This window comes from Oncorhynchus kisutch, linkage group LG23 (assembly GCF_002021735.2).
Source record: "Oncorhynchus kisutch isolate 150728-3 linkage group LG23, Okis_V2, whole genome shotgun sequence".
In the NCBI taxonomy this organism is placed as follows: Eukaryota; Metazoa; Chordata; class Actinopteri; order Salmoniformes; family Salmonidae; genus Oncorhynchus; species Oncorhynchus kisutch.
The window spans coordinates 24830252-24853820 of record NC_034196.2 but is presented as its reverse complement, the minus strand read 5'-3'; the positions used below and the strand labels follow the sequence as shown (position 1 = coordinate 24853820).

The 23569-nt window shown below is 42.4% G+C and overlaps 1 protein-coding gene across 1 annotated transcript; it reads left to right on the top strand.

The window, feature by feature from the left end:
• Positions 1–1455: 1455 nt before the first annotated feature.
• Positions 1456–5829, top strand: aqp3b (aquaporin 3b). Its single transcript, XM_020458090.2, has 6 exons — positions 1456–1664; positions 3484–3610; positions 4354–4491; positions 4714–4832; positions 4999–5216; positions 5321–5829. The coding sequence occupies exons 1-6, from the start codon at positions 1557–1559 to the stop codon at positions 5511–5513; spliced, it is 903 nt and encodes a 300-aa protein (XP_020313679.1). The 5' UTR covers positions 1456–1556; the 3' UTR covers positions 5514–5829.
• The last annotated feature ends 17740 nt before the right edge of the window (positions 5830–23569 follow it).

Here is a 23569-nt window from a genome sequence, read left to right as displayed (position 1 = left end):
GCGCGGTCCTCAAACAATCGCATGGCATGCTTTCGCTGTAAAGCCTACTGTAAACCGGACAGTGCAGTTTGAATTTTTATGATTATTTATTTTAATTGCGCGCCCTCCAGTTACATCAGAAGATGTCCCGTTAGTGGGACACCTAGCCTTTTTTAAGCAGCATGAAAATTACACAGGTGCACCTTGTGCTGGGGACAATAAAAGGCCACTCTAAAATGTGCAGTTTTGTCACACAACACAATGCCACAGATGTCAGAATTTTTGAGGGAGTGTGCAATTGGCATGCCGACTGCAGGAATGTCCACCAGAGCTGTTGCCAGAGAATGTAATGTTCATTTCTCTACCATACAATGTCGTTTTAGAGAATTTGGCAGTACATCCAACCGGCCTCACAACCTCAGAGCACATCTATGGTGTCATGTGGGCGAGCGGTTTGCTGATGTTAACGTTGTGAACAGAGTGCACCATGGTTTTGGTAAAGTTATGGTTTGGACAGGAATAAGCTACGGACAATGAACACAATTGCATTTTATCGATGGCAATTTGAATGCACAGAGATACCGTGACAAGATCCTGAGGCCCATTGTCGTGCCATTTATCCGTCGCCATCACCTCATGTTTGAGCATGAAAATGCACGGCTCCATGTCGCAAGGATCTGTACACAATTCCTGGAAGCTGAAAATGTTCCAGTCCTTCCACGGCCTGTATACTCACCAGACATGTCACCCATTGAGCATGTTTGGGCAGTAATGGATTGATGTGTCGTAACCATACCCCTACCTTTTTTTAAAGGTATTTATGACAAGACGCTCATCTGTATTCTCAGTCATGTGAAATCCATAGATTAGGGCCTAATGAATTTATTTCAATTGAATGATTTCCTTCTATGAACTGTAACTCAGTAAAATCTTAGAAATCATTGCATGTTGCGTATATATTTTTGTTCATTATTTATTTATACTCCAGACTCATTGCTCATCCTAATATTTATATATTTCCTAATTCCACATTATTTTTTGTTGATTTGTGTGTATTGTTTTGTATTGTTAGATATTACTGCACTGTTGGAGCTAGGAACATTCCGCTACATTCGCAACAACAGCTGCTAAATAAGGGAATTTAAGTACCCTGCGTAAAACTGTTTTAGTGATTTAGGGTGAACACATGGAGTAGAGCTTGAACCAACTACCTGCTGTGCCGTGAAGGTGCAGACCTCTTTGTAGAGGCTGTAGTTTTGCTTGCATACAAGGAGGCGACAAGTTTGACTTAAGTTTCAAAACACCAAGTAGTAGTAGTTGTAGTACTAATCCATCTGAATTCAAGTGAGGAAAAGGTATAATAAAAAAACAGGGGAGGTAAAAAGATATGGGTGGAGATGTGGAGGTAGGCGTTCAGAATCAAGGAGAGACATGTTTTTAAAAAAATCTCAACGAGGGAGGGATCCCTCTCTGAGTGCTTAAAGAGTCGACACACGGTCCTCCTTAACACACATTCCAAGTCAGCCTCACGTCTTCGCAACTGACCCTGTTTTCACTGGACGACACACAGCTGCATCATGGGAAAACAGAAGGCGCTTATGGACAAACTCGCAAGGACCTTTCAGGTCCGTCACATGCTGCTACGCCAGGCTCTGGCAGAGTGCCTGGGAACCCTGATACTGGTGGTGAGTAGAGACTGTTCTACATTACTACAATAGTATTACCCATGTATGTAAAACCCTATTAAAGTGAGTGGGTGAATGTGAATTGGAAACACAGTACCATACTATTATTATATATCGCTTGTCGGTATGAAAAGAATGTCTTCAAAAATATGGATGAAGCATGTAATTAAGCAAGGTGATGGTTAATTAAGCATCTAATATTCTCTGATGACTTAATTGGTTGTTTTCTCATTAATTTCACATTGAACTTTTAATCTAAATGTGTTGTTTAAAGCAGTGCTTTGAGCTTGGGTGTGAATGTAAAAGGATAGCTCTTCCCACACTGTTAGCATTGGCTATACAAGCAGAACTGACACTGTGAATTATATTATCAGCTTGTTAATATTATTTTATTATCACATTTTAATTAACCTCTTAAGTCTACATGAAAAACCTACTCTGAAAATAAACATCCTTTCCTTTAAATTGATACATTTAAAGAACTTCAAATTGTTTTCCATATAGCAAGGTAATTTATTCTGAGGAAAAGAGAGATTATCACATAATTGTTCATGCTTCCTTGGAGATATTACATTCCATATTTACATGAATTCACTTAATCTCACACAAATTGATTAAACTGTTAAATAATCTATAATTAATTCATGAACATTTTCACCTGAATACCTGCTTTAGGAAAAACTCAAAACCTAGCCTTCAAGACAAATCTACGGAATAGAATAGAACCTTGCCCACTAAGGTGAAAAAGTCATCCACGTAGGTAAGGCCCTGGCATCCCTGTTGGTATTCTGCTAAATCCAAATAAAACACATGAGGTTAACACACAAACAGCTACCTGGGGTCAGCTGTTTCCAATATTTACCCCCATACAGAACAATAACAGTAGCTGGAGGGAAGATACAAACTGAGAGGGGGCGGTTTTGCCATCTGGTATTTTTCTTGCCTGATCCACTGTTTGGCCACACTACTGAGTGAAGACTTATGCCTCCCTGGCAAACATAACTCCCTTGGCCCTGACTGCCTGAAGGCAGGTCTTCTCTGCTCTAAGGAAGGCTCCACAGGTAGATTTTATAGATAGGATACTCTATAGGCAGCATAACCCACCCACCACAACACACTGTTGATTAAATGCATATAGAAAGATGATATATTTTCAAGGAAACTCAGCATATATGTATGTTTCTGTATGATCCACCGTGCTGCTCTGTTGAAAAAACGTCCACCACCAGAACCCCTGGGCTCCGTAGCCCACCCTTATCAACACACACATGGCCTCTCGGGTCATTGGAAGCCACACCTCAGTCAAGATCAGTAGGCAAAATGGCCACAACATGCATGGCACAGCAAGCGGATACTCAGGTCAAGCTGTTAAAGGCATTGATCGTCTTGGGTGACCTGAGCTAAAGTCCAAAAAACATATTTGAAATGGTACTAGACCACCGCTCGACCACAGGCATTTTTTGGATCCTGAGTGCACAAAGAACTCAGACAAAAGCTGATTGAAAAACTATTTTGGCCTGACAACAAGTTGACTAAAGCAGAAACAGACTGGACTGGTACAGGCTATTCTCCATTCTCACAGATCTACACATACAGGCAGTCTACACAGATAGCTACAGACTGTCAGTCTGTATGTGATATGCATGCCATAGTAAACTTGTTGATGACCCTTATATATACTGTATTTAGGGGATTTGTATAATGTTAAAACATGTATTCAACAAGACATAACACAACAACAACACTACAATGTTCACGTGGGTTTGGTTACCCATGCACAGTGTTTCTCCTTTAACCTGTCTCTCTCCCTTCTCTGTAGATGTTTGGCTGTGGTGCGGTGGCCCAGCTGGTGCTAAGTGGTGGCTCCCATGGAATGTTCCTCACCGTCAACTTTGCCTTTGGCTTCGCTGCTACACTGGGCATCCTGGTCAGCGGACAGATCTCAGGTGAGGGGGGCGTTACTGTCTGAGAGTAGTGAGTCTATTGGGAGTCATCGGTTGCCTATTGTGACAGACACATTATACCTAAGGTAAACTGACACTAATATAAAGTGCAATATTTACCCTTGTCGATGTTTTTTTCTTTAGGTAAAACAGTCAGAGGGAAAGAGAGAGAGAGAGAGAGAGAGAGAAAGGGTGAGAGAGCGAGAGAGAGAGCGCAGTAGAAAACAGTAGACATCAGAGAAGCTCACAGAGACAAGTACGATGCTGGCTTGCCCCTTGAATTTTAAAGCCATTGGGTCCATGATTGAAAGGAAAGTGTGAAATCGCAAATTGCGTTATTACTTTATTTACTATACAAGGATTCATCTGTCAAAGCAAAGGAACATAGATTTCCACAGTTCACTTGTGCCCACGTTTTTCAATGCCTAATACACATGGCAGCCTTGAAAATAAAATTAATCTCTCCAATTTACTGTCACAGAGACCTCCCGTCCTAACAGGCATTTACTGAGTCTACCTACTATTGTGGCAGATAGTCCTTTTTTTCCCTCAGAGAAAAGATTTTAAGAGAATCATCTTTGGTCTTGATAGGCTCTGGTTGTTTTCCCTCACTAATTTTCTCTCACTCAGAGACTTGATTTTAAGAGAGATGGTCTTGGGTGTTTTTTACTCAGAGAAAATTGAATAGAATAGAATGAAATTGACAAATGGAAATTCACCATTTTCCAAATTTTTCTTTGTCACAGGAGGCCACCTGAACCCAACGGTGACCTTTGCCCTCTGTCTATTGGGGAGAGAACCTTGGAGGAAATTCCCTGTGTTTTTCTTGTTCCAGACTATAGGGGCCTTCCTGGGAGCTGGGATCATATTTGGCATGTATTTTGGTTAGTAGGATTCTGATCATTTATATTTTCAGAAATGTACAAACAGCAACAATAGTTTTTCCAGTGGCCATATTTCACCGAAAACATTCTCAAGACTGTCAAAGTTCAGACTGTCTGAAAATAACTGTTATTTTCTCCCTAAGGGAGTTTCAAGGTTCTACAGCTACTGTAGATGATACCACATACACTGTGATCTCTTATATCTTACCGTGGTTTCTCCAGATGCGTTGTGGGACTACGGCCAAGGAACACTGATCGTTGTGGGGGAGAATGCCACTGCTGGGATCTTTGCCACATATCCCTCCAAACATCTCACTCTGGTTAATGGATTCTTTGACCAGGTACATTCACGCTATTAGTACACTATAGTATATTAGTATTCCGTATTAGGACAGCCTCAGAATCACAAGTAGTTATATGGAATATTATCCTGTATAAAACCATTGTACATAACAACATGCACATTCCTGCAACAACCATGTAAAACTGAGCTTGGCTGTGTTACAGATTATAGGCACAGCAGCTCTGATCGTGTGTATCCTGGCCATTGTGGACCCCTACAACAACCCCATCCCCCGTGGCCTGGAGGCCTTCACGGTGGGGTTTGTGGTGCTGGTCATTGGCCTGTCAATGGGCTTCAACTCAGGCTACGCTGTCAACCCTGCCAGGGACCTGGGCCCACGCATCTTTACTGCCCTGGCTGGCTGGGGTGGTGAGGTCTTCACGTGAGTTTTGGATTTATCTCCTGTTTTTCTTTTTCTGTGTAATAGCTCTGCTTTCCCTGTTCTCCATAAACATACAACCTTGTCTCTGTCTTGATCTCCCACAGGGCTAGTGCCTACTGGTTCTTTGTGCCAATCTTTGCCCCCTTCATTGGTGCAGTGTTGGGGGTGATGGTGTACCAGCTGATGGTAGGGTACCATGTGGAGGGAGAAGCCCGAGAGAAGAAGGAAGAGGAGGAGAAGGAGGAGCAAGATGAAAGGCTCAAATTGTCCAGCCTAACTACCAAGGACAGTGCATGAGTTCATGAATATTCCTACCGTGACCCATTTTAAACACTCTTTATGTAAATAATATATATGTGTGTAGTACACTCTTAGATAAAATGGTTTTAAAAAAGTTATTTGACTGTCCCCATAGGATAACCCTTTTGGGTTCCATGTAGAACCCTCTGCGGAAAAGGTTCTACATGGAACCCAAAAGGGTTCTTCCAAAGGTTCTCCTATGGGGACAACAACTTTCTTTTCTAAGAGTGTATCTTTTTATAGATTTTATATCTTGCCTTGATTACAAACACATTTCCTTGTGGGTATTATTAAAGTATAACTTCTCAATCAATCATTCATTCATCATTTCCCACCAGGCTCAACCTCGGGAGACAGTAAGGATCGATCGAAACAGTTTGTCAACTGTACACACACACTGTAGCTGCAGCTTCAGTATGTCCACCACTTTCAACATCAGAAACTCCTTCAAATCTAGAAAATAACAAAACAAAAACAGTCTTTCTTTATGCCACCTTGCTGACAAAACTGCTATAGTGATGCTTTGGCACAGATAAACAGGAAAACAAAAAGCTCAGTGCTGAAGAAGTATCACCTCACATACATTTGAAATGTGGTGCTTTGTTGAATTTGTGTCAGGATCCAAGAGATTACATTGCATCTAGATTTTACAAAATTTTGCCCTTACAGTAAGGATTCTGGTTCTACTGAATTTGCCATGCTATATACATAGAACTATAATCTAAACTATCCTTATATTTACATGTATATTTTACACATTCATTTTACACATATAGCTCAGACACTGCCACTAACCAAGCAATAGAGTCTGTTGTACACGCACTAACATTATAGGGGCGCTGCAGCATTACCAGTATGATCCTATCCATTTAAAATGTGAGTGAGATCTTTCAAAGAGCTATGCTGAACAGTTTACTGAAATGACAACAAAAAAAAGATGACTGAAATCAATATAACTTTGGAACGCTTTACGATACACTGTGAGAAAAAGAACTAACATGATTGACTGCTTCAGGTAAATCTTCAATAGCCTGATTTAAAAAGGTCAACGTGTTCGTGGTAAATGTCAAACAAACAAACAAAATATTTGTTTACCTCTAAATACAGTTCCAAAACCTTGAATTGTTTGCCTCTTTACATTTGCTAGTACCAAATTCTGGGTAACCTACTTGAACACAGCAGTGATATTTCTATATTGTAACCACAGCCTATGCCATATGACACTGTCATGTCGATTGGTTTTCAACACATATCTTCAGGCATAAGTCTGCTGTGGCCTGCTAGCATGATTTGCTGATAGAGTGTGAAAAGAGGGTAAAAGAGGATATGGTGGATAAGATGCAGGCAGGTGAACTGTAGGACTATATTTCAAGCTTGTCTTGAGGGTCAAGAGGAGTTCCTCTGATCTGTTCTTTATTAACTGCCTAGTGCCTGCTAACTCTACTATCGTTGGCTCACATTAACAGAGTGGTTAAGGGAAGACACACAATATCAATATTTCACAGTTATTCTCATAAGAAACCAAGCATTGGCCAACAGTATAACAAATACTGCTCTTAAAAACCTCTCTGGGGTAGGTGGGACGCTTGCGTCCCACATGGCCAATAGCCAGGGAAAATGCAGAGCGCCAAATTCAAATACATTTCTATAAAAATCTAACTTTCATTCAATTACACATGCAAGATAGCAAATTAAAGCTACACTCGTTGTGAATCCAGCCAACATATCAGATTTCAAAAAAGCTTTTCGGCGAAAGCATAAGATGCTATCATCTGATGATAGCACAACAGTAAACAATGAGAGTAGCATATTTCAACTCTGCAGGCGCGTCACAAAACGCAGAAATAAAATATAAATCATGCCTTACCTTTGTCGAGCTTCTTTTGTTGGCACTCCTACATGTCCCATAAACATCACAAATGGTCTTTTGTTCGATTAATTCCATCGGTATATATGCAAAATGTCAATTTATTTGGAGTGTTTGATCCAGAAAAAAACATTGCTTCCAACTTACGCAATGTCGCTACAAGATATCTCAAAAGATACCTGTAAACTTTGCCAAAACATTTCAAACTACTTTAGTAATACAGGTATTTCTAAACGTATAGGTATTTCTAAACGTATATAAATCGATCAAATGAAGACGGGATGATCTGTGTTCAATACAGGAGCAAAACAAACTGTCGCTGGATACGCGCCTCTATCAAAAGGTACACATGAAGTGACGTTCTGAGCTATGGTACTTCTTCATTACACAAAGGAAAAATCTCAACCAATTTCTACAAACTGGTGACATCCAGTGGAAGTGGTAGGAACTGCAGGAAAGACAGTGACTTAAAAAAAGAATTCTGAATGGTTTGTCCTCGGGGTTTCATTGGCTAAATATTTATCTGTTATTTTACCAGGTAAGTTGACTGAGAACACATTCTCATTTGCAGCGACGACCTGGGGAATAGTTACAGGGGAGAGGAGGGGGATTAATGAGCCAATTGTAAACTGGGGATTATTAGGTGATGGTTTGAGGGGCAGATTGGAAATTTAGCCAGGACAGCACTACTCTTACAGTAAGTGCCATGGGATCTTTAATGACCTCAGAGAGTCAGGACACCTGCTTAACATCCCATCCAAAAGACAGCACCCTACACAGGGCAGTGTCCTCAATCACTACCCTGGGGCAATAGACCAGGGGAAAGAGTGCCTCCTTATGTCCCTCCAACATCACTTCCAGCAGCATCTGGTCTCCCATCCAGGAACTGACCAGGACAAAGCCTGCTTAGCTTCAGAAGCAAGTCAGCAGTGGTATGCTGCTGTTGTACACACAGTTCTGTTATACACACAGACATGATTCAAACAGTTTTAGAAACTTCAGAGTGTTTTCTATCCAATACTAATAATAATATGCATATATCAGGATCTGGGACAGAGTAGGATAGGAGGCAGTTCGGTTTGGGCACGCTATTTATCCAAAAGTGAAAATGCTGCCCCCGACCCCAAACAGGTTAATCTGTTACCAGATCTGTTCAAGTTCTGTTCATTCCTTCAATATGAAACAGCAGTGGAAGCTGGCAGACAGAAAATACCTAAAGTGTTAAAATATGTGGTCATTTTCTAAGCTGAGGATATGGTGTTCTCCTAAGGTGTTGCATAAGAGAGAAAAAACAAATCAACAGACATCATGAAGGAAAAATCCAATAAATCAGAGAATAAACACTAACGCACAGCAGAGTTTTCTGAGACTGTTTGTCAACAGTACACACATACACACACATACAAACACACACATTGACAAACACTGTAGCTGCAGCTTCAGTATATGTGTCACTTTCAACATCAGAAATTCCTTCAAATCTAGAAAATAAAACTTCCTTTATGCTACCTTGTTGACAAAATGCTATAGCGATGCTTTGGCACAGATAAACAGGAAAACAAAATGCTCAAAGCTGAAGAAGTATCACCTCTCACGCATTTCAAATGTGGTGCTTTGTTGAATTTGTGACAGCATCCAAGAGACGATAGGACACCTAGATAAAGCCATCAAAGGAAGTTGAGCACCAGTATACAGTTGGACTATTTTTACTATGATTTGCCCAAATAGTTAAGATTCTATACTGAACAAAAATATAAAGGCAACATGTAAAGTGTTCGTCCCATGTTTTATGAGCTGAAATAAAAGATCCCAGTAATTTTCCATATGCACAAAAAGCTTATTCCTCTCAAATTTTGTGCATACACGTTTTTGCATTCCTGTTAGTGAGCCTTTTTCCTTTGACAAGATAATTCATAAACCTGACAAGTGTGGCATATCAAGAAGCTGAATGATCATTACACAGGTGCACCTTGTGCTGGGGACAATAAAAGGCCCATCTAAAATGTGCAGTTTTTTCACACAACACAATGCAACATATGTCACAAGTTTTGAGGAAGATCGCAATTGGCATGCCGACTGCAGGAATGTCAACCACAGTGGTTGCCAGAGATTTGAATGCTAATTTCTCTAATATATGCTGCCTCCAACACTGTTTTATTACGTCCAACCGGCCTCACAACCGCAGACCACGTGTAACCATGCCAGCCCAGGTCCTCCACATTCAGATTCTTCACCTGCGGGATCATCTGAGACTAGCCAACCAAACAGCTGATTAAACTGTGGGTTTGCACAACTAAAGAATTTCTGCACAAACTGTCAGAAACAGTCTCAGGGAAGCTCATCTGCATGCTCGTCATCCTCACCAGGGTCTTGACCTGACTGCAGTTCGGGGTAGGAACGGACTTCAGTGGGCAAATGGTTACCTCCGATGGCCACTGGCACGCTGGAAAGTGTACTTTTCACGGATCAATCCCAGGTTCAACTGTACCAGGCAGATGCATGGCTTTGTGTGGGCAAGCGGTTTGCTGATGTCAACATTGTGAACAGAGTGCCCAAAGCTGATGGTGGGGTTATGGTATGGGAAAGAATAAGCTATGGACAATGAACACAATTGCATTTTATTGATTGCAATTTGAATGTACAGAGATAACGTGAAGAGATCCTGAGGCCCATTGTCATGCCATTCATCCGCCGCCAATCAACTCAAGGTAGAGCATGACAATGCACAGCCCCATGTCACAATTCCTGGAAGATGAAAATGTCCCAGTTCTTCCATGGCCTGCATACTCACCAGACATGTCACCCATTGAGCATGTATGGGATGCTCTCGATCGACATGTACGACAGTGTGTTCCAGTTCCCGCCAATATCCAGAAACTTTGCACAGCCATCGAAGAGGAGTGGGACAATATTCCACAGGCCACAATCAACAGCCTGATCAACTCTATGCGAAGGAGATGTGTTGCGCTGTATGAGACAAATGGTGGTCACACCAGATACTAACTGGTTTTCTGATCCACACACGCCCCTATCTTTTCATTAAGGTATATGTGACCAACATATGCATATCTGTATTCCCAGTCACGTGAAATCAATAGATTAGGGCCTAATGAACTGTAACTCAATAAAATCTTTGAAATTGTTGCATGTTGCCTTTTTATTTCTGTTCAGTATAGTTCTACTGAATTCTATGAACAAAGAACTATAATCTAAACTATCCTAATATCTACAAGTATGTTTTCCACATTCATTTCACACATACAGTGCCTTCAGAAACTATTCAGATGTCTTGACTTTTTCCACATTTTGTTACGTTACAGCCTTATTCTAAAATGGATTCAAAAAACTTTTTACTCATCAATTTACACAAAATACCCGATGTGACGAAAAAATAAAAATGGTTATAGAAATTTTAGCAAATTTTTGAAAAATAAAAAACAGAAATACCTTATTTACATAAGAATTCAGACCTTTTGCTATGAGACTCGAAATTGAGCTCAGGTGCATCCTGCTTCCATTGATCATCCTTGTGATGTATCTACAACTTGATTGATACAACTTGAGTCCATCTGTGGTAAATTCAATTGATTGGACATGATTTGGAAAGGCACACACCTGTCTATACAAGGTCCCACAGTTGATAGTGCATGTCAGAGCAAAAACCAAGCCACGAGGTCGAAAGAATTGTCCGTAGAGCCCCGAAACAGAATTGTGTCAAGGTAAAGATCTGGGGAAGGGTACCAAAAAATGTCTGCAACACTGAAGGTCCCCAAGAACACAGTGGCCTCCATTATTCTTAAATCATTATTCTTAAATGGAAGCTGATCGCAAGAACCTGGTGGTCAATCTAACAGAGCTCTAGAGTTCTTCTGTGGAGATGGGAGAACCTTCGAGAAGGACAACTATCTCTGCGAGTGGCCAGACGGAAGCCACTCCTCAGTAAACGGCACACGATAGCCCACTTGGAGTTTGCCAAAAGGCACCTAAAGACTCTCAGACCATAAGAAACAAGATTCTCTGGTCTGATGAAACCAAGATTGATCTCTTTGGCCTGAATGCCAAGCGTCACATCTGGAGGAAAACTGGTACCATCCCTACGGTGAAGCATGGTGGTGGCAGCATGCTGTGGGGGTGTTTTTCAGCAGAAAGGACTGGGAGACTAGTCAGAATCGAGGAAAAGATGAACGGAACAAAGTACAGAGAGATCCTTGATGAAAATCTGCTACAGAGCGCTCAGGACCTCAGACTGGGGTGAACATACACCTTCCAACAGGAAGACTGGCTTTGGGAAAAGTCTCTGAATGTCCTTGAGTGGCTCAGCCAGAGCCCGGACTTGAACCCGATCTAACATGTCTGGAAAGACCTGAAAAAATAGCAGTGCAGCGACACTCCCCATCCAACCTGACAGAGCTTGAGAGGATCTGCAGAGAATGGGAGAAACTCCCCAAATACAGGTGTGCCAAGCTTGTTGTGTCATACCCAGGAAGACTCTAGGCTGTAATCGCTGCAAAATATGCTTCAACAAAGTACAGGGTAAAGAGTCTTATGAGAATGTGATATTTCCGTCGTTTTTTTTATATTAAACTTGTTAAAAATGTATAAAAACCTGTTTTTGCTTTGTCTGTTTGTATTGGGTATTGTGTGTAGATTGAGGATGGGGATTTAATCCATTTTTGAATAAGGCTGTAACGTAACAAAATGTGGAAAAAGTCAAGGGGTCTGAATACTTTCCGAAGGCACTGTATAGCTCAGACATTGACACTAACAAAGCCATACAGTCTGTAGTACACACACTAATATTACAGGGGCGCTGCAGCATTGCCAGTATGATTCTATCATTATAAAATGTGAGTGAGATCTTTCAAAGAGCTATGCTGAACAGATTACTAAAATCTTCACCACCATTTTCATGGTCTTTCTCTTAGCTCCACAGACTCACAGGTAGTGTGCTAGGTTTTTCCACATCTTCTACCAGATGTGTATCATACTGTATGTGTCTTTGTTTCTGGGACCTGAGCCAAACCTAACTTTGGACAGCTTTACGGTACACTGTGAAAAAGAACCAATATGATTGACTGCTTCAGGTAAACCTTCAATAGACTGATTTAAAAAGGTCAACGTGTTCGTGGTAAATGTCCAACAAACAAACAAAAAATAGGTGACTGACTATTTGTTTACCTCTAAATACAGTTCCAAAACCTTGAATTGTTTGCCTGTTTACATTTGCTAGTACCAACTTCTGGAGTATCCTTCTTGAACAAAGCAGTAATGATTCTATATCGTAACCACAGCCTATATCCTATGGCACTGACACGTCGATTGGTTTTCAATACATTTCGTCATAGTCATACAGTGGGGAGAACAAGTATTTGATACACTGACGATTTTGCAGGTTTTCCTACTTACAAAGCATGTAGAGGTCTGTAATTTTTTATCATAGGTACACTTTAACTGTGAGACACGGAATCTAAAACTAAAATCCAGAAAATCACATTGTATGATTTTTAGGTAATTCATTTGCATTTTATTGCATGATTTAAGTATTTGATACATCAGAAAAGCAGAACTTAATATTTGGTACAGAAACCTTTGTTTGCAATTACAGAGATCATAAGTTTCCTGTAGTTCTTGACCACTGTAATCCGCTGTGGTCTGCTTGCATGATTTGCTGATAGTGTGAAAAGAGGGTAAAAGAGGATACGGTGGATAAGATGTAGGCAGGTGTACTGTAGGACTACATTTCACTCTCGTCTTGAGGACAGGGAGGGTAAGCAGGAATTCCTGTGATCTGTTCTTATCTAAAAAGCTGCTTACTCTACTACCATTGGCTCACGTTAACAGAGTGGTTAAAGGAAAACACATGAGATCAATACACACACAGCTATTTTCATAAGAAACCAAGCATTGGTCAACAGTATAACAAATACTGCTCTTCATCTGTTACCAGATCTGTTCAAGTTCTGTTCATTCCTTCAATATGAAACAGCAGTGGAAGCTGGCAGACAGAAAATATCAGAAGTGTGAAGATATGTGGTAATTTTCTAAACTGAGGATATGGTGTTCTCCTACGGTGTTGCGTAAGAGAGGAAAGTGAAAACAACAGACATCATGGAGGCGAAATCCCATAAATCAGAAAATGGCCACTAATGCATCACAGAGTTGGCAGAGACGGTTTGTCAACGTTGTACACACACATATATACACACACAGTGTATCTGCAGCTTCAGTATGTCCGTCACTTTCAACATCAGAAATTCCTTCAAATCTAGAAAATAACAAAACAAAAACAGTCTCCCTTTATGCCACCTTGCTGACAAAACCGCTATAGTGATGCTTTGGCACAGATAAACAGGAAAACAAAAGGCTCAAAGCTGAAGAAGTATCACCTCTCACGCATTTGAAACGGGGTGCTTTGTTGAATTTGTGTCAGGATCCAAGAGACGATAGGACACCTAGATAAAGCCATCAAAGGAAGTTGAGCACCAGTATACAGTTGGACTGTTTTTACCATGTTTTGCCGTTAAAGTTAGAATTCTAGTTCAAATCAAATGTATTTATATAGCCCTTCGTACATCAGCTGATATCTCAAAGTGCTGTACAGAAACCCAGCCTAAAACCCCAAACAGCAAGCAATGCAGGTGTAGAAGCACGTTCTACTGAATTCTATTAACATACAACTATAATCTCAACTATCCTTATATCTACATGTATATTTTACACATTCATTTTACACATATAGCTCAGACCCAGACTATCCAAGCCAACCAGTCTGTAGTACACACATTAACATTACAGGGCCTCTGCAGCATTATCAGTATGATCCCCACATTTTAAAATATGAGTGAGATCTGTCAAAGAGCTATGCTGAACATATTACTACAATCTTCACTACCACTTTCATGTTCTTTCCCTCAGCTCCACAGACTCACAGGTGGTGTGCTAGGTTTTTCTACCTGTTAACTTCTATCAGATGTCTATCACATGTGCTTGTGTTTCTGGGACCTAAGCCAAATCTAACTTTGAACCGCTTTACGGTACACTGTGAGAAAAAGAACCAAGATGGTTGACTGCTTCAGGTAAACTTTCAATAGCCTGATTAAAAAGGTCAACGTGTTCGTGGTAAATGTCCAACAAACAAACTAAAAATAGGTTACTGACTATTTGTTTACCTCCAAATACAGATCCAAAACCTTGTTTGCCTCTTTACATATGTTAGTCGCAAATTCTGGGGTATCCTAATGGTTCTATATCGTAACCACAGCTTCTATACCATATCACACAGTCATGTCGATTGGTTTTCAATACATTTCGTCAGGCATAAGTCCGCTGTGGCCTGCTAGCATGATTTGCTGATAGAGTGTGAAAAGAGGGTATGGTGGATAAGATGCAGGCAGGTGAACTGTAGGACTATATTTCAAGCTTGTCTTGAGGGTCAAGAGAAGTTCCTCTGATCTGTTCTTTATTAAAGAGCTCTACTGCCTAGTGCCTGCTTACTCTACTATCGTTGGCTCACATTAACAGAGTGGTTAAGGGAAGACACATGAGATCAATATATCACATCTATTCTCGTACGAAACCAAGCATTGGCCAACAGTATAACAAATACTGCTCCTAATCTGTTACCAGATCTGTTCAAGTTCTGTTCATTCCTTCAATATGAAACAGCAGTGGCAGCTGGCAGATAGAAAATACCAGAAGTGTGAAGATATGTGGTAATTTTCTAAGCTGAGGATATGGTGTTCTCGTAAGGTGTTACGTAAGAGAGAGAAAACAGAAAACAAGTAAGTGCAAAATCCCATAAATCAGAAAATGGCCACTAATGCATCACAGAGTTGAATGAAACTCCCATCAACTACTGTATTTAATTTCAAATAGGGGGTGCTTATATTTGTCTTGTTTCACACATGTGGAAATGGAAATGTATTTTTTGCATATCCCACTAGCCAAGACACCCTCAGAGATTGGGGTCACAGCCAGGGATCAGCCATTATTGAAGGTGTCCCCGGAGCAATTAGGTGTAAGCACCTTGCTCAAGGGCAGATCGACAGATTTTTCACTTAGTCGGCATGGGGATTTGAACTAGCAACCTTTTCGACTCTGAAATGTAGTCACTGGATTTCCTCCAAGTTTGTTAGCTGATCTTGAATGATCATTATGTGGTCAGGGCTTACTTTTCAGAGCAATCTACGTGCCTCTACACACCACATACCGCAACTTTTTGTTGAGTGTCCTCACAGTAACTTGAGTTCAGGAAACCACTGATGGTGACAACTATCCAAGACCATTATCCACCACAAAATGATATTTTTTTTAAATTGTAAAATCCTTCCACTCTCTCACATTTTCAGAGGGAGAATAAATGTCATCAGTGAAATTCTCTCAGGTCTAGGGAGGCAATATCAATGAGTGATATGGCCAAACCCAGTCAAACTCATTCTGCTGCTTAAACTTCAGAGGTGTGTGTGACATTTGAAATTCCTGTATGGCATGACCTTTGAGGCAGGAGAACAGGAGGAATCACCAAATACATCTGGTGTCACTCATTCTCCATGCAACTAAAATGACCTGATTTATCTACGGTGAGCTCCAAAAGTATTGGGACAGTGACAAATGTTTTGTTGTTTTGGCTCTGTAATCCAGCACTTTAGATTTGAAATGGTACAATGACTATAAGGTTAAAATGCAGACTGTAAGCTTAAATTTGATGGTATTTTCATCAAATCAAATCGTATTGGTCACATACACATGGTTAGCAGAAATGCTTGTGCTTCTAGTTCCGACAGTGCAGTAATATCTAACAAGTAATCTAACAAGTACCTAATACACACAAATCTACTGGGGTGAATGAGAATATGTACTTGTAAGTATATGGATAAGGGATGGCCGAGCGGCATAGGCAAGGTGCAGTAGATGGTATAAAATACAGTATATACATGTGATATGAGTAATGTAAGATATGTAAACAATATTAAAAGTGGCAATATTTAAAGTGTCATTGTTTAAAGTGACTAGTGATCCATTTATTAAAGTGTCCAGTGATTGGGTCTCAATGTAGGCAGCAGCCAATCTGAGTTAGTGATTGCTGTTTAGCAGTCTGATGGCCTTGAGATAGAAGATGTTTTTCAATCTCTCGGTCACAGCTTTGATGCACCTGTACTGACCTCGCCTTCTGGATGATAGCGGGGTGAACAGGTAGTGGCTCGGGTGGATATTGTCCTTGATGATCTTTTTGGCATTCTTGTGGAATCAGGTGCTGTAGGTGTCATGTAGGGCAGGTAGTTTTCCCAATGGTGAGGCTTTGTGCAGACTGCACCACTCTCTGGAGAGCCTTGTGGTTGAGGGTGGTGCAGTTGCCGTACCAGGTAATACAGCCCGACAGGATGCTCTCAATTGTGCATCTGTATAAGTTTGTCAGGGTTTGGTTGACAAGTCACATTTCTTCAGCCTCCTGAGGTTGAAGAGGTGCTGTTGAACCTTCTTCACCACACTGTCTGTGTGGGTGGTCCATTTCAGTTTGTCTGTGATGTGTACGCCAAGGAACTTAAAACTTTCCACCTTCTCCACTGCTGTCCCTTCGATGTGGATAGGGGGGTGCTTCCTCTGCTCTTTCCTGAAGTCCATGATCATCTCCTTTGTTTTGTTGATGTTGAGTGAGATGTTGTTTTCCTGACACCACACTCCGAGTGTCCTCACCTCCTCCCTGTAGGCTGTCTCGTCGTTGTTGGTGATCAGGCCCACTATTGTTGTGTCGTCTGCAAACTTGATGATTGAGTTGGAGGCGTGCATGGCCATGCAGTCGTGGGTGAACAGGGAGTAAAGGAGAGGGCTGAGCACATCCCCTCAGCGAAGTGGAGACGTTGTTTCCTACCTTCACCACCTGGGGGCGGCCCATCAGAAAGTCGAAGGCCCAGTTAAAAAAGGGCGGGGTAGAGACCCAGGGCCTCCAGCTTCATGGTGGAAGGTACTATGGTGTTGAATGCTGAGCTGTAGTCAATGAACAGCATGCTTTCATAGGTATTATTTTTGTCCAGATGGGATAGGGCAATGTGCAGTGTGATGGCAATTGCGTCATCTGTGGACCTGTTGTGGCGGTATGCAAACTGAAGTGGGTCTAGGGTGGCCGGTAAGGTGGCGGTGACTAGCCCCTCAAAGCACTTCATGATGACAGAAGTGAGTGCTACGGGGTGGTAGTCATTTAGTTCAGTTATCTTTGCCTTCTTATAGGAACAATGGTAACCATCTTGAAGCATGTAGAGACAACAGACTGGGATAAGGAGTGATTGAATATGTCCGTATGCACACCAGCCAGCTGGTCTGTGCATGCTCTGAGGACGCGGCTAGAGATGCCGTCCGGGCCAGCAGCCTTGCGAGGGTTAACAAGTTTAAATGTTTTACTCACATCCGCCATGGAGAAGGAGAGGGGGAGGACGCAGTCTTTGTTAGCGAGCCGTGACGGTGGCACTCTATTATCTTCAAAGCGGGTAAAGAAGGTGTTTAGTTTGTTTGGAAGCGCGATGTCGGTGTTCGTGACGTGGCTGTTTTTGTTTCTGTAGTCCCTGATTTCCTGTAGACCCTGCCACATAGACCCTGCCACATGTGTCTGAGCCGTTGAATTGCGACTCCACCTTGTCCCTGTATCGGCATTTCGCTTGTTTGATTGCCTTGCAGAGGGAATAACTACACTGTTCAAATTCAGCCATATTTCCAGACCTCTTTCCATTATTAAATGCGGTGGATTGAGCTTTCAGGTTTGTGTGAATGCCGCCATCCATCCACGGTTTCTGGTTAGGGTAGGTTGTAAGTCGCAGTGGGTACAACATCTCAAATCAAATCAAAACAAAGTTTATTTGTCACATGCGCTGAATACAGTGAAATGCTTACTTACAGGCTCTAACCAATAGTGCAAAAAAGGTATTAGGTGAACAATGGGTAGGTAAAGAAATAAAACAACAGTAAAAAGACAGGCTATATACAGTAGCGAGGCTATAAAAGTAGCGAGGCTACATACAGACACCGGTTAGTCAGGCTGATTGAGGTAGTATGTACATGTAGATATGATTAAAGTGATTATGCATCAATGATGAACAGAGAGTAGCAGTAGCGTAAAAGAGGGGTTGGCGGGTGGTGGGTGGGACACAATGCAGATTGCCCGGTTAGCCAATGTGCGGGAGCACTGGTTGGTCTGCCCAATTGAGGTAGTATGTACATGAATATATAGTTAATGTGACTATACATATATGATAAACAGAGAGTAGCAGCAGCGTAAAAAGAGGGGTTGGGGGGGGGGGGGGACACAAACACAATGCAAATAGTCCAGGTAGCCATTTGATTACCTGTTCAGGAGTCTTATGTCTTGGGGGTAAAAACTGTTGAGAATCCTTTTTGTCCTAGACTTGGCACTCCGGTACCGCTTCACGTGGGGAAGTAGAGAGAACAGTCTATGACTGGGGTCTTTGACAATTTTTGGGGCCTTCCTCTGACACCGCCTGGTGTAGAGGTCCTGGATGGCAGGCAGCTTAGCCCCAGTGATGTACTGGGCCGTACGCACTACCCTCAGTTGTTCCTTGCGGTCAGAGGCCGAGCAGTTGCCATACCAGGCATTGACCTGCTCCACTACAGCCCCGCCGATGAGAATGGGGGCGTGCTCGGTCCTCCTTTCCTGTAGTCTCTCCTTAGTCTTGGTTATGTTGAGGGATAGGTTGTTATTCTTGCACCACCTGGCCAGGTCTCTGACTTCCTCCCTGTAGGCTGTCTCATCGTTGTCGTTGATCAGGCCTACCACTGTTGTGTAGTCTGCAAACTTAATGATGGTGTTGGAGTCGTGCCTGGCCATGCATTCATGAGTGAACAGGGAGTACAGGAGGGGACTGAGCACGCACCCCTGGGGAGCTCCAGTGTTGAGGATCAGCGTGGCAGATGTGTTGCTACCTACCCTCGCCACCTGGGGGTGGCCCGTCAGGAAGTCCAGGATCCAGTTGCAGAGGGAGGTGTTTAGTCTCAGGATCCTTAGCTTAGTGATGAGCTTGGAGGGTATTATGGTGTTGAACGCTGAGCTGTAGTCAATGAATAGTATTCTCACATAAGTGTTCCTTTTGTCCAGGTGGGGAAGGGCAGTATGGAGTGCAATAAATATTGCATCATCTGTGGATCTGCTTGGGCAGATTGGAGTGGGTCTAGGGTTTCTGGGCTAATGGTGTTGATGTGAGCCATTACCAACCTTTCAAAGCACTTCATGGCTACAGACGTGAATGCTACGGGTCTGTAGTCATTTAGGCAGGTTGCCTTTGTGTTCTTGGGCACAGGGACTATGGTGGTCTGCTTGAAACATATTGGTATTACAGACTTAATCAGGGACATGTTGAAAATATCAGTGAAGACAGCTGCCAGTTGGTCAGCACATGCCCGGAGCACATGTCCTGGTAATCCGTCTGGCCCCGCAGACTTGTGAATGTTGACCTGTTTAAAGGTCTTACTCACGTCGGCTACGGAGAGCGTGATCACACAGTCGCCTGGAACAGCTGGAGCTCTCATCCATGCCTCAGAAGTGATTTAGCTCGTCTGGTAGGCTTGTGTCACTAGGCAGCTCGCGGCTGTGCTTCCCTTTGTAGTCTGTAATAGCTTGCAAGCCCTGTCACATAAGATGAGAGTCGGAGCCGGTGTAGTATGATTCAATCTTTACCCTGTATTGATGCTTTGCCTGTTTGATGGTTCATCGCAGGGCATAGCAGGAAAGCGGCAGAAACCTTGAAAGCGGCAGCTCTGCCCTTAAGCTCAGTGCAAATGTTGCCTGTAATCCATGGGGATGACGTCCTCGATGCACTTATTGTTAAAGCCAGTGACTGATGTGGTGTACTCCTCAATGCCATCGGAAGATTCCCGGAACATTTTCCAGTCTGTGATAGCAAAACAGTCCAATGCTCTTAATAAACGTACTCACCGAGTCATTGTATAGGTCAATGTTGTTGTCTGAGGCTGACCGGAACATATTCCAGTCTGAGTGATCAAAACAATCTTGAAGCGTGGCTTCCGATTGGTCAGTCCAGTGTTGAACGGTTCTCGTCACTGGTACATCCTGTTTGAATTTCTGCCTACAAGACAGAATGAGCAAAATGCAGTCATGGTCAGATTTTCCGAAGGAAGGGCGGCGGAGGGCTATGTATGCATCGTGGAAGTTAGAGTAGCAGTGATCGAGAGTATTAGCCCTGTGTGCAATCAATGTGCTGATAGAATTTAGGTAGCCTTGTTCTCAAATCTGCTTTGTTAAAATGTAGCCCTCAAATATATGGTTTCCAGTTTACATCGAGTCCAGGGAAATTCCTTGAGGGGCGTCTTGGTGTTCGCTCGCGGGGGAATGTACACCACTGTGACTATAACTGATGAGAATTCTCTTGGTAGTTAAAATGGCAGGCATTTGATTGTGAGGAATTCTAGGTCAGGTGAGCAGAAGGACTTGACTTCCTGTATGTTGTTATGATTACACCATGAGTCGTTATTCATAAAGCTTACACCCCGCCCTTCCTCTTCCCAGAGAGGTGTTTATCGCTCTCGGCGCGATGTATAGAGAAGCCTGGAGGCTGAACCGATTCCGGCAACATACCAGAAAGAGCCATGTTTCCGTGAAACAGAGAATGTTACAATGGATGGCAACCCTCAAATTTTGTTTACCTTGTTGTCAAGAGACTGGACATTGGCGAGTAGTATACTCGGGAGCGGTGTGCGATGTGCACGTCTACGGAGCCTGACCAGAAGGCGGCTCCGTCTGCCCCTTCTGCGGCACCATTGTTTTGGGTCGCCTACTGGGATGAGATCCATTGTCTTGGGTGGTGGTCCGAATAGTGGATCCGCTTCTGGAAAGTCATATTCCTGGTCGTAATGTTGGTAAATTGACATTGCTCTTATATCCAATAAATCTTCCCGGCTGTATTGTATGTAATAAGACTTAAGATTTCCTGGGGTAACAATGTAAGAAATAATACATTAAAAAAACTATACTGCAAAGTTTCCTAAGAACGCGAAGCGAGGTGACCATCTCTGTTGGCAACATTTTCAGAGTATCCACATCGAGTTATCCGTTTAGAAATGACAGAACATTCTGTACATAGTCCCCCTTGTGTAACTCTTTCACTCATCATTATTCACATTTCATTCAGGATTATCCGTAATCATGGTAGCACCCACATTAATGTAGAAGTGTTTAGAAATACAGTTGAAGTTGGAAGTTTACATTCATTTAGGTTGGTTTGCTTTTCCAACCACTCCACAAATTTCCTGTTAACAAACTATAGTTTTGGCAAGTCGTTTAGGACATCTACTTTGTGCATGACACAAGTCATTTTCCCAACAATTGTTTACACACAAGATTATTTCACTTATAATTCACTGTATCACAATTCCAGTGGGTCAGAAGTTTACTGTGCCTTTAAACAGCTTGGACAATTCCAGAAAGTTATGTCAGAGGTCTACAAAAACATTGTAGACCTCAGCTCCTCCTCATTGAGTCTCCCCACATACCTGTTGTTTAGGGTTTTTCTTGGCTCCAAAAACACAACCCAGATATTGACTGGACTACAGGTTCCATTCTGGGTTGGAGCCCATTTTGCCATTCACACTGCCTAAAGGCGGCACAGCCATCTCCGAAACATTTGTCTCCAGGATTAAGTATGGCCTCGGACCTCTCTGCCGTGCTTGCAGAGAATCATGACCTCCTGGAGGTTTTCAGCAAGGCTCGTGCTGAGGGGGAAAAGGACAAGACCCTGCGTCCCATGTACTGATTACCGGGATCTCAATGATATTACGATTAAAACTCAATACCCTCTACCACTCCTCTCCTCAGCTTTCGAACCTCTCCCGTGGGCTACTATCTTCTCCAAACTGGACCCTCGGAATGCCTACCATCTTGTGCGGATACACGAAGGAGACGAGTGGAAGACCGCTTTCAACACTGCCAGTGGACATTCTGAGTACCTGGTTATGCCGTTTGGACTCACCAATGCGCCTGCTGTTTTCCAGACTCTGGTCAACGATGTGCTCCGGGATATGTTGAATCGTTCTGTTTTTGTATTCCTCGACGATATCCTGGTTTTCTCTAGTTCTGCCCAGGAACACATTTTCCATGTTCGACAGGTTCTTCAGCTCCTCCTGGATAATCAGTTGTTTGTAAAGGCTGAGAAGTGCGTGATACACAGCCTGACATGATACAACCAATATTCTGACCACTAGTCATCGTGACCAGTGGAGGGGAAGTGGCATGTCGTGGCTTGAGGCTTGTCTGCACGTCTTCGTTCAGGGAGAGAAGACTGATGATGTGGGTGGTGACCAATACCTGGACTCTGCGTAGCTCTGAGACATCTTGGCTGTGGTAGTGATGATATCCGGCTCAAAGGACCATGAAAAATATTAAGGCGCCGATCCGAGAGGACCATGTAGAACGGGAACTAGTAGAAAGCTATTAGGTGCCAATAGACAGGGTTCAGCCACCAGAGGTCTGTCTGGCAAGATGTCCAATATATCTTTAGACAGTTTTATTCAAGATAAAGGTTCACCACACCACACTCCTCTGTAATGATGGCTCACAGCAAGAATGTGTATAAAAGTGGTTCTATGGAAAGATACAAGAAAATAATAACCATAAGAGTCAAGTTCTGACCTTTATGTCCTTTGTTTTGTCTTTATTTAGTATGGTCAGGGCGTGAGTTGGGGTGGGCAGTCTATGTTTTGTGTTTCTATGTTTAGGTTTCTGTTTCGGCCTAGTATGGTTCTCAATCAGAGGCAGGTGTCATTAGTTGTCTCTGATTGAGAATCATCCTTAGGTAGCCTGGGTTTCACTGTTGGTTTGTGGGTCTTTGTTTCCTGTATCAGTGTTTGTGCCACACGGGACTGTTTCGGTTTGGTTTATTTCATGTTATCGTTTCTTTTTTTGTATTTCATAGTGGTCAGGCTTTTCTTATTAAAATCGTCATGGACACTTACCACGCTGCGTATTGGTCCGATCAATCTTCAGACGAAGAGGAGGAAATCTGCCGTTGCAATAAGTAAAGGTTTACATTCAATATACAGGCCCAGTAGACTGTCGAGGTATACATGCTAGTATCTACAATACAAATAATAAAATGCATATATACCCAGAGCTAAAGGCTTCATAAAGCATTCATATAGGCTTCATAAGCCCTGCATAAATGTGTCACCA